The sequence below is a fragment of the Balaenoptera musculus genome, chromosome 11 (assembly GCF_009873245.2).
Source record: "Balaenoptera musculus isolate JJ_BM4_2016_0621 chromosome 11, mBalMus1.pri.v3, whole genome shotgun sequence".
In the NCBI taxonomy this organism is placed as follows: Eukaryota; Metazoa; Chordata; class Mammalia; order Artiodactyla; family Balaenopteridae; genus Balaenoptera; species Balaenoptera musculus.
This window is the reverse complement of record NC_045795.1, coordinates 97,041,824-97,058,289: the sequence shown is the minus strand read 5'-3', so window position 1 is coordinate 97,058,289 and position 16,466 is coordinate 97,041,824. Positions and strand designations below refer to the sequence as shown.

The following is a 16,466-nucleotide window of genomic DNA, read 5'->3' as shown; positions in this document are numbered from 1 at the left end:
TTGGCTTTTATAGAGTACAGTGTTTGAGAAGTATAGACCCAAAATTACTAATGAGGTAAAACTCACACGAAAACAGAAATCATTTAGGCTGATAAAAATGTACAGCAAATAGTAAGTATACGAAGAAAGGATCAAGTAACTAGATATACTCATTTTAAACGTTTACACCTAAAACTTGCACATTTTGTCGTTTGTATCATCCCACTGCTTCCCCAGAGTATACGTGCATTTGTCCATTAGATACACACTGGAGATTCTGGACTTCTCTAGACAGCTGACTACTATGCTGAGGCTTGGGCAAGGGCTTAGTTTGGGAGGGTGTTAAAACCAAAACCCAAGCAAAGAACAGGATTCAGGAATGCTCAGAGCATTTAGAAATACATTTTCTGTTTTGGGTGACTTTTTTGTTTTCTCTGTTTCAGAGTTCCTTTCTAAAGCAAGGTGAACGTGGGCTGGCAACGGGGTTACCACCATGCTACCCAAAAACAATACCAGAGAAAGTGACAACTTACTCACTACTAAGACCTCCTTGTTTCCAAATCCAGAGGCCAGGGCCTGTGCTCCTGCCTGTACTAACCTTGAGGAAGGGGAATCTCCTGGTCACAGAAGGTGTTAGCATGTTCTCCAGCTTCTGGGCGAGATCTTCCAGCAAGAAAAGCAGCTCAGGGGGCTGAAGCTGCACAACTTCTGTAGCCTATCACATGGAGGAAGGAAAGAGCAATTCCCAGCGTGTCCTAGCCATCTTTCTGGGGGACATATTTCATGTTTACTCTTTACAATGGGTGAAGAATCTGACCATTACCAAAAAAGGGGGAAATTCTGCCCCACGTCATATAAATGGCTGTAGTGCTCTGTCAACAAATCAAAAAGTCATGCACTTCTTAAGTAAAACAAAATTTAAAATTATTAAATGGGAATGAGGCAGGATAGTTTTAGTTATTTATTTATTTTTAATTTTGGCTGCGCCAGGTCTTAGTTGCGGCATGTGGGACCCAGTTCCCTGACCAGAGACCGAACCCCAGTCCCCTGCACTGGGAGCACGGAGTCCCACCCACTGGACCACCAGGGAAGTCCCGGCAGTATAGTTTTAGAAGACACACTTTTGCTCTAGAAATAAATGCCTCTGGTGTATCCTTCCAGCTATGGACCCGTGATGCATTTCCTAAGTACCTGGGGATAAAAAAAATGACTAATTAAAGGGAATTTTGCTTTTCTCTGTTCATTAAGTAATTCTTTCATATTTTCTTTCACCTAATGTTTTGCTACTATTAAGTCTGGGTAGGATCCTTATAACTATATTACACTACCGTAAGTAGAATGAGTCAAATACAGTCTCACTTCAAACTTTTCACTCAACATACAACTATGGAGAATCTCCAAGTACAAGCTGACGTAGAAAGACTGAAAAAAAAAATACTCTATTTTGAAGGAGCTTACATTCTTGAAAAATCTTTGGTAAAAATCCATGCTATTTCTCAAGAAAATTTTTTTAACCTGGAAAAACTCTACTCTCTGGTGAAACCCCATACCAAAAGGTACCTTCTCTGTGTAAATGTCTTCTACCTCCAACTTCATTATAAATACCATTCTCTCCTCAGAGTTTCACTGGTGCTTGGTTCAGACCATCAATATAGCACGTACTGCTAGCTGTCTCCTTCTTTTATTAGATTATAAGGTATCTGAAGGCAAGCATCATGCTTATGTAATACTGAATTGCCAATATCTAGATTTGCGTCAAAAACAAAAAAGGCCTCAACAAACATCTCATGGATACTGAACAAATGTCATGAAAAAGTGAAAAGAGCATTGTGTAACTATAAATCAGAACAGTGTTGCTCCACAAAAGTAATCTAAATAGGTTATTATTAGTAACGTAAAGTAAGGATCACATCATTAGCATGAGCTTTTGTAATGCCTAATGCACTATAAAAAAACTTAGATTTATAAACATCAAGATGATGAGGATGATTATTCATCCACAGTTGCACATATAAAGGCTTTGGAAGCCAGAGTCCAACTTCTCCCAGGGTCATGGTTTTCTTTTGGAAATAGGAATAGAGCTAAGGAACTTTCTGAAATAAGATTAAGTTCTGGGATCTCAGCTCTGTCACTTACTTCAGTGTGCATTTCAGTATCTAAGATGAACTTGGCCACGAGCCCACAATGCAGAATAGAGAAGACCTCAAGGTCCAGTTCTCGGAAAAAAGCGTGGTAATTCTGTAACGATACTGATGTCTTTTCTTCTTTCCCTCTGAACTCCTGGGAAGAAAGTACCAGAAACCAATAGAATAAGGCTTCTATATTAATCTAATTTTAAATGAAGATTTCAAAATGCAATTGTGCATTTATTTTATGTAAAAAGTTACAGTTCATCACATCCTTTTACCAACTTTTACCAAAGTCCTTAAATATTCCTGAAACAGATCACCTATTGTAATATTGGGATATAGGTCACACATCGATACTCAGTTGGTTTCCACTTAGGGATGAACTATTAGACAAATCAAGGCACTATGGTGTGGTACAGAAAACTATGAGCTTAGGGGCCAGAAAGATTTGGCTTCAAATCCTTGCTCAAGCACTTATTAACTGTGTAACTTAGCACAAGTCACCTATCCTCTCTGGATCTTAGTTTCCTCTCTATTAAATGTAAATATCAATACTAAGCTTGAGTTTTTAGGAAGATTAGAGGAGTTACACATAAATTCTCAATAAACAGTACCTAAAAAACAGAAATAATTGGGATCCATGTGGTTTAGGCAATTTCACAAACCTACCCTGTGGGTGGTACAATTACAGGAAAAGGACCTACTGTTTGTTAAGTATCTGTATTAAGAAACTGTACTAAGCATCTCATGTTATCTCAATTCATTGAGAAGTAGATAATCTGGGATCGGAAGAGGAAAGAGGCTAAAAGAAGTATATCTTGAACTACATACAAAGACAGAATTTGCTAATTGCTACAAGAGAGAATTCAAAGTATTCCTGGGGTGCAAAAAAGGGACTAATACAATCAAGAAAATAATTAGAAAAACAGTGTGTGGTAGTGATAAATGTTCGGAGTCTAACCCAAACTCTGCTACTGAGAGGGTCACTCCAAGGCCTAGGAGAGTTTGGTCACCTCTCTTTTCCCTAATCTTTCTCTCTGTAAAATGCATAGCATAATGCTGGCCCTTCGTTTATCTCACCGGGCTGCCACACACCTTCATAGATACCAGTCATTCCAATACCTTTTCCAGCGGGCTCCTATCAGATGGTGCAGGGTCGCATTCTGAATTATCCTCCTTTGAAAGTGGGTCAGGGGAGGATATTTTGCTGCCATCTGCTTTTCGTTTCCTTCCTCCTTATGTTTCAAGAAGAGAAAAGTGACTCAATCAACAATCATGTTTACTAAATATCACTGCCTTCAAGAAACAACCTGCTGAAGACTACCTAGAGACAGGAGGTAATTTTATAACCTTAAATTATAGTTCATTGATAACCATGCCAAAGAAAGGGTTCAATTATATAATCTCTCCAATTACTGATGCCTTGATGCACATAACCTCTAAGTCAATTCAACATGGCACATAGGGAGACACAGAATAAGAAGAAAAGAGCATACTCACCTAAATTTCCTTGTATTCTGATTTTTGCTGAAACAGCAGCACTGGTATGAGGTGTTACTTCTGAAGTTTCCAAGTCAAAGTTTGCAAGCGGAGGAACATAGTCTGGAGTGACTGAAACAAACAGCAGGAAGCTCAATGTATACCAACCATATACCACTACTAGACTTGAATGCTAATCACCCGATTAGCTAAAAACTAGTTTCCAGAACTACCAAGCATGGCTGACTGCCTGCAAGATGCATTCAGGTCACCTGACGTTAATCATTTGGGCACAATAAAACAGCCAGAGATAACTTACAGGAGTATCATATTAATCCACCCATTATGATCAATCAATGTAAAACCATTATAACAATATAAAACATCCAAGCAGGTAAGAACTAAAAATAAATTTACATTTAAAATCTAAAGATATTAGCAATATTTGGTCACATAGCAGTTTGCTTTACACACAATTATTTAGATGAGGGCCTGAGGGAGGCTCCATGTTTTCCCCAGAGAATCAAGCTAGCACTTTATTTTTATTAATTATTTTTGGCTGCGCCGGATCTTAGTTGCAGCACACAGGATCTTCGTTGCAGCAAGCGGACCTCCTATTTGTGTCATGCGGGCTTCTTAGCTGCGGCATGCATGTGGGATCTAGTTCCCCGACCAAGGATCAAATCCGGGCCCCCTGCACTGGGAGCGGGGAGTCTTACCCACTGGACCACCAGGGAAGTCCCAAAGCTAGCACTCTAAAATGACAAGTTTTCTTAATGGCCAGAAGGTATTAAGAGGCCTCTCAGCTGTATTCCTGGTTCATAATGATGTTCAAGAAGGCAAAGGGCATTGGAAGTTTGACATCCAAAGAAGCAATGTAATTTACAAAAAGCCCAACCAATGTTTTATATCTTGTATTAAACACCAAGGTTTCCTGGAGATAACAATGGGAGGAAAATGGATGTATTCTTTTTTTTTTTTAATTTTATTTATTTATTTATTTATTTTTGGCTGTGTTGGGTCTTTGTTGCTGCACGCGGGCTTTCTCTAGTTGCGGTGAGCAGGGGCTACTCTTCTTTGCGGTGCGTGGGCTTCTCATTGTGGTGGCTTCTCTTGTTGCGGAGCATGGGCTCTAGGCGTGGGCTTCAGTAGTTGTGGCACGCAGGCTCAGCAGTTGTGGCTCGCGGGCTCTAGAGCACAGGCTCAGTAGTTGTGGCGCATGGGCTTAGTTGCTCTGCGGCATGTGGGATCTTCCTGGACCAGGGCTCGAACCCATGTCCCCTGCATTGGCAGGTGGATTCTTAACCACTGCACCACCAGGGAAGTCCGATGTACTCATTTTAAAAAATTTTTGTTGAGCAACCATTTTCTTGCCCCACGAGTAGGGAGCAGCTATCGTTGAGTCTGGCTTAAAAGCTAACTCTGCTATCTCCTCACCACTGCCCAGCAGGGCTACAATACAGGACCCTTCCCTCACCTGCCAAGTGCTTTTCCAGGAGTTGCTGCAGCTCTACAATGTGCTTTAACCGGGTGAGCACCTTCACCTTCATCTCAGGCAACGTTTGCCGACAGAAGGCATTTACAACCTGTGGAAGTAAAAATTATATTCTCACACTGTGAACTGTTCAGATTTTAACCTTGTTTGCGTTATTCAGCAAGAGCTAAAAGAGTTGTTTGGTGACAGGATCTGTGAGTCTAGTGAGAAATGTCAAAGTGTTTTCAGCAAGGCGCTGTAAAGAAAAAAGCCCTGGGCCAATAGAGGAGATCTAACTTCTAATCCTGGTTCTACTTATTTCTAGTTAAGTAACAAGGTGGAACAGCACAATAGCTAGAAAGTACACACTTCGGTGAAACAGATCCTAGTCTGCTACTTACTAGTTGTGTGACCTTGGCCAAGTCTTTAACCTTTCTGAGCTTTTATTTCTTCAGCTATAAAATTGGAATGCAGTCGTATGGATTAAGTGTGAATAAAGAAACTAGCCCAGCATTTGGCACGTGTGTTTGGTAAATTTTAATGACTTTGAACTCTCTGTACCTGCAATTCCATATGTGTAAAACGAGGATAATAATACCCATCCTGCCTACATCATAATACAGTTGTCAGGATAAGAGATATTTCAAGTGAATAAACATTCTCAGAAATAATATGCATGAGAAAGGAAGTGTGATATAGATGTAAGATGTTACCATCATTTTCTGCATTTCATTTTCATTATATTTCATTATTATTGTGCATTTCATTAAGCACAAACATATTCTAAAGGAAAGTGAAAACGATCATTCACTTGATCTCACTAAATCGAAACATTAAGTGCATACCGATGTAAGGAGGGACAGTATTTTCACAGTGGTGAAGATGAAGTTATTCCAGGCAGAAGTAGATTACCGTGAAAAGGCTTGGAGGTAGTAAAGCATGGGCAACAGTAAGTGAATTCTAAGTATTTTGATTTCGCTGCATCAGGAGGTGCATATGATGAGGGAAGGGTAGGATACAACCTCTGCAGAAACACACAGGGGTTAGTGGTTGGTGAAGAATTTTTAAGGAGCCTCGTGGAACCAAGAAAACAGTTTCCTTTCAAGAGAAACTACAGACAGTAAGTGAATTGTCCTAGTAACTCTGCTCACCTCTCGGAACCAGTTGAGAGTAAGAAATATAAGTGAACATATGAATGAACGCTCTTTAACAGACATGGACTCCAGTCTCTCTCCAGGCTCCAGGTCAGTGAGGAATATAGGACAGTCTGAAAGAGAAGAACAAACATTTCTAATCCCCTTTAGTTCCAGTCAACAGAACCTGGCTGCTGCCCCCAGAGCTAGCTCTCCTTCTACTTACTTTCCCCTGTAACTAGTATTTGAAGGTCAAGCTTTCATTAGTCTCAAAAATACTTCCATATCATGCAGCAGTCAACAAATATAATCTAGAAGTCTCTGTGAAGTTAAAAAATTCCTTCCCACACACACATGTACCAGTCTGCCCCTTCCCTAAGTTTACCAAAGAAAGGTTACAAAGAAGAAAGGATCTGATAACTTCATCCTATACCTAATAAACCATCAATCTCCTCCAAGTTTCCATTATGTTGTCTGTCCACACAAAGTCTCAGTAACCGGAAGTAGGGAGCCAGGCACAACGGAGAAACCAATCTGGGAAGGAAAAATCCATTTCTAGACCACAGTTTATAGACAATTAGTCCATGTTTATAGGGAGCCCAACCTTATAATTAAGGAGGTTTCCCCAAAATAAATGTCTACATTTAAGAACATATAACAAGGAATGTAATGGATGCTAAGCAAATAAATAACGAACTGAATTGGAGGAAGACAGAGGTAAGTAGACTGAATGTCCATGTGTTAGGAGAAAGCGGAGATAAGACGGAAGGAGGGGTTAAGAGTGGCAGAGATAGACAAACACGTTCATGGGTGGGAAAAAGGAACAGAAACAAAAGCAGCCTCACAGAATATCTGTTGGCTGTCCTGACTCAATGCAAATCCCAAACCCAAGGTCCGGGAGAAAACAAGGAGTCTGCCCCATTCTTAGTAACCCATCCATATACCACCTGTCTTGGGAGAAATCCTTTTCAATCAAGTTCTCAAGAGACTGCAAGAACTGCGGCATTCCCCATGAACATTCAAAATACCAACAGAGGTTTTAGAGAAGAAAAAGTGTACTGACTTTTGGTCTGATTCCTGCGAAGTCAGTCTACCCCCATCTTTCACAAAGTCCTGAGAGAACAACAGTGGCAGGAGGTTGATGGCAATCCCATCACAACTATCATAGTCTTCTAGTCCGTAGAGAGCTTTCACAGGAAATGGATAGTCACTGTGGAGAGAACCCAGAATTTGATACCGCAATTCAAGGGTATGGCAAGTCTGTGGGAGAAACCACTAGAACAAACTAATCTCCTCTGTTATGAGGAGAAGTGAGAAAGAGGAGAAAGAACAAGTGGGGAATCTTTTAGCAATCCTGGAGCTGGGGGTGCTGGGGTGCTGGGGTTGGGAGGAGGGAAGTTGTGGGAGTGGGCTAGACTTGGCTGAGGTCAAGACATTCTGAGGTTTGCACCAGCAACTGACATAACTGACATAATTTCTTTACCAGTACAACCATGTCAGTGGGTAAACGGTACTTACCCTTCTGGAACAACACAGATGTCCACCACAAAGACATCCTGGAAATCATTAAAGATGGTTTGCCCAGCCCATTCCTTCAGGAAGCAAACAAACAAAAAAGGCTGTGTAGACCAGGGTATATGTGCTATAAAGCCCTAAATAAACTATTAACCTTGCTAAAGCCTCAGTTTCCTCATTTCTGAAAATAACAATAATACATACCTCATCATTGTGATGTGGAATAGACATAATACATGAAACATGCTTAGCACAGTGCGTGGCACAGAATAGATGGTGGCTTTCAACAACATCATTAACCACATGTTCATCTTCCTCATCCCTTATTTTTATTATGTGAAGGAGGCCTCAGAGGAGAGGCCTGGGGCCGAGTGAGTCAGAACAGCCTTCCCAATTAGAATATGGGAGAGCTCACAGGAAGATCTTTTTATTTTTGCAGCACAACAGAGAGAAGGGTTTGAAGAATGTATAGTAAAGCAGCCCTCATGCTTCATTGCTTTAAGAAAAGATACTTGGACATACCAGCACTTTTGGAGCCAGCTTTCTGCCTTGGATCAGGTTGGCAAATTCATCATAATAAAGTGCAGAGGCCTGAGGAGACTGCTCACTGCAGGAATGAACCAACTGTAGCAAGGAAGTCACCTGGAGCCGTCGAAGAGAAAGAATGGTCCAGCCCTTGGGCTGCCAATGCTTCCTAATTAAACACCATTCACCCCATTCAGTAGTAAGTTTTTCCCTTTCTGATTTCACTGGCAAAGCTCTTATCACCACCTCTCACCTGAGGTTTTCCTAGGCCTCCAGACCAATCCATCTCTTTTGAATCTCATCTCTTTTCCAATCCATCAGACACATGAACCTGATTAATTTCTCTAAAGCGAAGCTTGGATTATGCCATTTCTATGCTAAGAAACCCTTAAGGACTACCTCTGTGTAAAAATTAAATCAAAATGTCTTGATTCACATTCAGAGCTCTCTGTTTTCTATCTCCGAACTAGATTTACCTCCAACTCTCCAATTACTCACTTACTTGTCCCTATGCTCCAGTCAATCTGCTACTCTCAAACATGACCCACCTTTTTTGCTCTCTAGGAGTTTACAATTTAATTAGGAAGATCAGACAGATACAGAACTAAAATACAACCCAAGCGAGTGGATTCTAAAGGCCAAAAGAGTGGTACAAATTACAAAAGCTATGAGTTCAGGAAAACATATTTTGAAAAAAGAAGTCTTCTTTCTGGCAAGGTGACAGTGACCAGAAGCAATTCCTCAGTTACTCATAAACATATCCAACTACACGACAAGAACTTACCTGTGTACACTGTTCACTGCTGAGGTCTCCTCTCCCTGGGGTCAAACTGGAAGATCTACTTCTAAAAACATTATTTTAGACTCATTTTTGTAATATTTTGTAACAAATGGCAATAAATTTAAGAAATGTGCCTTCCTTGGGATCGGGGTGGAGATAAAAGTGCACGAAAGCACAGACAAGTTTGTTTGTTTGTTTTAAAAATATTTATTTATTTAGCTGCACCGGGTCTTTGATGCAGCATGCAGGATCTGGTTCCCTGACCAGGGATGGAACCCAGGCCCCCTACATTGGGAGCATGGAGTCTTAACCACTGGACCACCAAGCAAGTCCCCAAGTATTTATTCAGACCATACAAAATGTGGATTAGAGCAAACGATGGTTATCTTAAGATTTTTTTAAGGGTACATTAAATTAGTAAAAATCATAAGGGCAAGCACTCGGCATTGTTCTAACTATTTAATGCTCTCAACAACTCTATGAAGTAAATACTATTAATATCTTTATTTCACAGATGTGAGAATACAAAGGCACAGAGAGGTAAAGTAACTTACCGAAGATCATTCAACTAATAAATAACGGAGCCAGTATTTCACCCCAGGCAAGCAGTAAGGCTCCAGAGAATGAACTTTTAACCAGTATACTATGCAGCCTCTACGGATTGCTAATGTTGACTCTAAGGATGTTTCCTGAGGTCCCAGGAATTCATGACAAATCATTTCCAAGAAGCATGAACTAAATTCCAATCTCATTTTGCAGTGGTAACAACTTATCAAGCCCCAAGCTTCTTTTAGGTGTTACAATTGTGGCATCAAAGTGCAAAGGGGGAAAAATCCACAGGAAGACTTTATTTATACCAAACATGGTGTTCCAGACAGGAATAACACAGCAGTGAAGAAACCTGTACTGTCTAGTGCCCAGGACTGGAGCAGATGCAGAAGAATGCATCCCAGCAAGATCAGGGTTTCCCTTTTTTAGAAACAGTCCTAGAACTTAATTTCTTAGCAATCCCTAGTTTTAAACCATCAGAATGTAATGACTGTGATCGCAATTCTGTAAAAATTATATGTAGTATATACAGTCAAGATTAGAAGGAACATGGGGGACGTCCCTGGTGGTCCAGTGATTAAGAATCCGCCTTCCAATGCAGGGGACGGGGTTCGATTCCTGGTTGGAGAACTAGGATCCCAAATGCCGCAGGGCAACTAAGCCCGTGAGCTCTAGAGCCCATGCGCCACAACCAGAGAGCCCACATGCTGCAACTACTGAGCACGCACGCTCTGGAGCCCGTGCACCACAACTAGAGAGCCCGCGCACTCTGTAGTCCACGCACCACAACTAGAGAGAGGCCCACGCGCTGCAACGAAGAGTTCACGCACCGCAATGAAAGATCCCACGCGCTGCAACGAAAGATCCCACATGCTGCAATATGGAAGAGTGGCAACAAACATTTGCTCACTTCTCTTATTATGGTTTTAATGTCGTCTGTTACAATGATGTCTACACAATGTAACAATTTATTTTGTAAGACAGCAACTGGATTAACTGACCATGAGCCACAGAAATCAGAATTTCCATGCATACCTGTCTGCCGCTATGATGCCAGCCATAGTGACAGCACCAATAATACCAATGAGCTTGTACTTGAACATGGTGCTAGAGAGCTGTTTTCGTATCACCAGGTGCATGTCATCCTACAAGGAAACAATGATAAAGATGAAGATGTTGGAATGGTACAGCAAAAGAGCCTACAAGTATTAGAGCCAAAAAACCTAGAATAGCAAGGGTTCTGTCATTTACTAACTGTGTGGTCTTTGGTGAGTCATTTCATCTTTCTGAGTCTCAATTTTTTTCATCTATAAAATGGGGAAGGTTTTTCAAGGATCAGAGACAAATTACGAAAAATTCCAAGAACAGGGCCCAACATATGGTAGACATTCAATAATAACAGCTATTATTGATACCGTTGCTTGATATAGATAATGTGAATTATCATAATGTTGTTGGTTGATCAGGCAGAAGTAATCAAACAGAAAAAAGTACTTAGGAATAAATTTAACCAAGGAGGCAAAAGACTTATACATTAAAAGCTGCATAACATTGCTGAAAGAAATTAAAGAAGACCTAAATAAATGGAAAGGTATCCCATGTTCATGGACTGGAAGACTGAACATTGTTAAGATGATAATATGCTCATTCAATGTAATCCTTATTAAAATAACAACAGCATTTTTTACAGAAACAGAAAAACCCATACTAAATTTCATATGGAATTTCAAGGGACCCCAAATAGCCAAAACTATCGCGAGGGACTTCCCTGGTGGCGCAGTGGTTAAGAATCCACCTGCCAATGCAGGGGACATGGGTTTGATCCCTGGTCCGGGAAGATCCCACATGCCATGGAGCAACTAAGCCCATGCGCCACAACTACTGAGCCTGCGCTTTGGAGCCTGCAAGCCACAACTACTGAAGCCCACACACCTAGAGCCACAGTAAGAGAAGCCACCGCAATGAGAAGCCCGCACACTGCAAAAAAGAGTAGCCCCCGCTCGCTGCAACTAGAGAAAGCTCACAACGCAGCAACGAAGACCCAACACAGCCAAAAAATAAATTAAAAAAATAAATTAAAAAAAAAACAAAACAAGGGCTTCCCTGGTGGCGCAGTGGTTGAGAATCTGCCTGCTAATGCAGGGGACACGGGTTCGAGCCCTGGTCTGGGAAGATCCCACATGCCACGGAGCAACTAGGCCCGTGAGCCACAACTACTGAGCCTGCGCGTCTGGAGCCTGTGCTCCGCAACAAGAGAGGCCACGACAGTGAGAGGCCTGTGCACCGCGATGAAGAGTGGCCCCCGCTTGCCGCAACTAGAGAAAGCCCTAGCACAGAAACGAAGACCCAACATAGCAATCAATCAATCAATCAATAAATCTTTAAAAAACAAAAAACAAAAAACAAAACAATGTTGAAAAAGAACAAATTTGGAGGGCTCACACTTCCCAATTTCAAAAGTACTACAAAGTTACAGTAATCAAAAGAGTGTGCTAACGGCATAAGGACACACATTTAGACCCACAGATAGAACAGATCCTAGAAATAAACCCTCACACATATGGTCAATTGATTGTCCACAAAGGTGCCCAGACCACTCAATGGAAAAAGAGCCTTTTCAATAAAAGGTACTAGAAAAAACTGGATACCCACACACACAAAAATGAAGTTGACGGACTTCCCTGGTGGTCCGGTGGGTAAGACTCTGCGTTTCCAATGCAGGGGGCCCAGGTTCAATCACTGGTCAGGGAACTGGATCCCGCATGCATGCCGCAACTAGGAGTTCGTATGCTGAAACTAAGAGTCCTCATGCTGCAACTGAGAAGTCCTCATGCTGCAACTAAGAAGTCCACATGCCACAACTAAGGATCCATCATGCCACGACGAGGATCCCGTGTGCCGCAACTAAGACCCGGCACAACCAAAATAAATAAATAAATTAATTAATTAAATAAAAACTGGTTTGTTTAAAAAAAATGAAGTTGAACCCTTACCTTACACCATATTTAAAAATTAACTCAAAGTGAATCAATGATTTAAATTTAAGAGCTAAAACTAAAACTCTGAGAAGAAATCATAGGGGAGATTTTTCATGACTTCAAATTCGGCAATTTTTTTAAAGTATGACACCAAAAGCACCAGTAACAAAAGAAAAAAAATAGATTAGTTGGACTTCACCAAAACTACAACAAAGAGCACTATCAAGACTAAAAGACAGGGGCTTCCCTGGTGGCGCAGTGGTTGAGAATCTGCCTGCTAATGCAGGGGACACGGGTTCGAGCCCTGGTCTGGGAAGATCCCACATGCCGCGGAGCAACTAAGCCCGTGCGCCACAACTACTGAGCCTGCGCGTCTGGAGCCTGTGTTCCGCAACAAGAGAGGCCGCGATAGTGAGAGGCCCGCGCACCGCGATGAAGAATGGCCCCCGCTCGCCGCAACTAGAGGAAGCCCTCGCACAGAAACGAAGACCCAACACAACCAAAAATAAATAAATAAATAAATAAAAAATTAAAAAAAAAAAAAAAGACTAAAAGACAATCCACAGAACGGGGGAAAAAATTTGCAAATCATATATCTGATAAGGGATTAATATCCAGAGTATATAAAGAACTCTTACACGTCAACAACAACAAAAAATAATCCATTTAAAAAGTGAGCAAAGGACTTGAATAGACTTTTTCCAAAGAAGATATACAAGGACCAATAAGCACACAACAAGACGTTCAACATCATTAGTCATCTGGGAAACGGAAATCAAAACCACAATGAGATACCACTTTTCAAATGGTAGGATAGTTAAACATAAAAAATAGAAAATAAGTGTTGGTGAGGATGTGGAAAAGTTGGAACCCTCTACTGTTCATGGGAAAGTAAAATGGTGCACCCACTGTGGAAAACAGTTTGGTGGTTCCTCAAAATGTTAAACACAGAATCATCACATAACTCAGAAATTCCACTCCTAGGTATATACCCAAGAGAAGTGAAAACATGGACTCAAAGAGATACCTGTACATCAATGTCCATAGCAGCATTATTCAAAATAGCCAAAAGATGGAAAAAAGCCAATATCCATCAATGGGTGAATGCATGAACTAATTGCAGTCTATACATACAATGGAACACTATCAGCCATAAAAAGGAATAAAGTCCTGAGATATCCTACAACATGGAGGAACCGTGAACACATTATGCTAAGTGAAATAAGCCAGACACAAAAGGATAAATATTGTACAACTCTATTTAAATGCAGTACCTAGGCGATGCAAATTCATAGAAGTATGTTAGAGGTTACCAGGGTGTAGAGAAAGGGAAATGGGGAGTTATTGCTTAATGGGGACAGAGTTTCTGTTCGGGATGATAAAAAAGTTCTGGAGATGGATAGTGGTGGTGGTTGCCCAACACTGTCAATGTACTTGATGCCACTGAGTTGTACACTTAAAATTGCTTCAAATAGTAAAATTTATCTTACGTATATTTTACCACAATTAAAAAATAAAATAGGGCTTCCCTGGTGGCACAGTGGTTAAGAATCCACCTGCCAAGGCAGGGGACACGGGTTTGAGCCCTGGTCCAGGAAGATCCCACATGCCGTGGAGCAACTAAGCCCGTGCGCCACAACTACTGAGTCCATGTGCCACAACTACAGAAGCCGTGCACCTAGAGCCCGTGCTCCACAACAAGAGATGCCACTGCCCTGAGAAGCCTGCGCACTGCAACTAAGAGTAGCCCCCGCTTGCCACAACTAGAGAAAGCCTGCATGCAGCAACGAAGACCCAACGCAGCCATAAATAAATAAATTAATTAAAATAAAATAAAATAATGATGTAGCTCTATTATTACTGCCATGAAGAAATCGTCAAACTATACTGCTAAATGAAACAAGCAAGACACAGAACAAGAGGGTAAGGTGTGAAATATAGGTATACAAGTAAATACAAATTTGTTAATTCTCAGAACATCTCAGAAAGCCATAAGCTAATAACAGCGATTGCCTTTAGAGAACCAGATGCCTAGAGGACTGAGAGGGAGGAGACATCTTTCACTACCTTTCTATACCTTTTGAATTTTGTACCATGCGTGTATATTACCCAGCCAATTAATTTTAGTTAGTTTAGAACAATATGGAGGTTCCTTAAAAAACTAAAAATAGAATTACCATATGACCCTGCAATCCCACTACTGGGCATATACCCAGAGAAAACCGTAATTCAAAAAGACACATGCACCCGAATGTTCATTGCAGCACTATTTACAATAGCCAGGTCATGGAAGCAACCTACATGCCCATCAACAGACGAATGGATAAAGAAGATGTGGTACATATATACAATGGAATATTACTCAGCCATAAAAAGGAACGAAATTGAGTCATTTGTTGAGACATGGATGGATCTAGAGACTGTCATACAGAGTGAAGTAAGTCAGAAAGAGAAAAACAAATATCATATATTAATGCATGTATGCGGAACCTAGAAAAATGGTACAGATGAGCCAGTTTGCAGGGCAGAAGTTGAGACACAGATGTAGAGAATGGACATATGGACACCAAGGGGGGAAAACTGCGGTGAGGTGGGGATGGTGGTGTGCTGAATTGGGCAATTGGGATTGACATGTATACACTGATGTGTATAAAACTGATGCCTAATAAGAACCTGCAGTATAAAAAAACAAACAAAACAACTAATACTAAACTTTCATTGGGTTATTTGTATGGAAATATGTTAATATAAATGTTTCAGACATTACATGAAATTTCTAAAAATCTTATATTTGTATTTGTATGGAAATATGTATGGAAATATGTTAATATAAATGTTTCAGACATTACATGAAATTTCTAAAAATCTTATATTTGTATTTGTATGGAAATATGTATGGAAATATGTTAATATAAATGTTTCAGACATTACATGAAATTTCTAAAAATCTTATATGTTCTGGTATAATGTTATAAGTAATAATCCTAGTTATTACTTTAAAATGTATATCTCAGAAATAACTAATTTTCTTGTCAACTGCATTATTATGAACTTTCATCAAATCTTTAACCGTGGTCATTTTTAAGTCTTTTGTCATTTACAGACAGTTCTGGGTGTACTCTGATGATTTTGCAAATATGTTCCTATAAAAGGGTTTCATCTTCAAGAAATTCATGGAAAAGACTCTGACAAGTACAGGTTTCTGGTAACTGACTGTACTGCTGAACTGAATGAATAAGCATTTTCAGAACTCTAATGAAAAACTGATGAACTCATAAAAGTGCTAACAAAAGATCAAGATGAAAAAAAAAAATTAATTACATGGGACTGAGTGAACTGATGAGGATGAGTATAATTTTTGTGACTTTCTGTCTGAATTAAAAAAAAAAAAAAAAAAATCCCACAAGGACTCAGAGGCAAAGAATATACAAATCAATTTTCACTGCAAAGTAAAGGAGCTGTTACAGTGGAGGATTACTGGACTGAATGTCAATATTATGACATAGTATGAGTGTGTTTCATGTTTGGTAATTGCAACCATTGTTGCTTTTGTTGTGGTCATCCATGTACAATGCTTGGTGTCAGTCTATTTATGTCTTGTAAAAATAAAATACAGTGTGTGTGTGTGTGAATAAAAAAAAAAAAAAAAGTAAAAAAAAAAAAAAAAAAAATTTTTAATAAATTTTTTTTAGAAAAGGGGGCTTCATCCTTCAAATCAGGGTTCACAAACTATAGCCTGCAGGTCAAATCTGGCCCATTGCCTGTTTTTGTAAATAAAGTTTTATTGATACTCAAAAAAAAAAAAAAAAAAAAAAGTGCTGGTTGTTCAAAGTCACAGGCCAGTATGGATTACTGCCACAAGGTGGCACTAAAGACACAAAAGAGCTATGAGTTATGATTCCAACCTAATCTTTAGTTCCTTTG

General features: G+C 40.1%; 1 protein-coding gene across 6 annotated transcripts in view; it reads right to left on the bottom strand.

The window, feature by feature from the left end:
- Nucleotides 1-16,466, bottom strand: part of FANCD2 (FA complementation group D2) — a 59,587-nt gene that overhangs the window by 16,502 nt on the left and 26,619 nt on the right. For all 6 annotated transcript variants that reach the window (XM_036868714.1, XM_036868718.1, XM_036868716.1 and 3 more), the window contains 12 exons: nt 10,600-10,709; nt 9,019-9,079; nt 8,232-8,351; nt 7,713-7,786; nt 7,258-7,404; nt 6,628-6,728; nt 6,213-6,328; nt 5,065-5,173; nt 3,609-3,719; nt 3,231-3,343; nt 2,116-2,259; nt 578-694 (listed from right to left, as the gene is read on the bottom strand). In XM_036868714.1, coding sequence (XP_036724609.1) covers nt 578-694; nt 2,116-2,259; nt 3,231-3,343; nt 3,609-3,719; nt 5,065-5,173; nt 6,213-6,328; nt 6,628-6,728; nt 7,258-7,404; nt 7,713-7,786; nt 8,232-8,351; nt 9,019-9,079; nt 10,600-10,709 — 1,323 coding nt within the window. The remainder of the gene's footprint in view (nt 1-577; nt 695-2,115; nt 2,260-3,230; nt 3,344-3,608; nt 3,720-5,064; nt 5,174-6,212; nt 6,329-6,627; nt 6,729-7,257; nt 7,405-7,712; nt 7,787-8,231; nt 8,352-9,018; nt 9,080-10,599; nt 10,710-16,466) is intronic.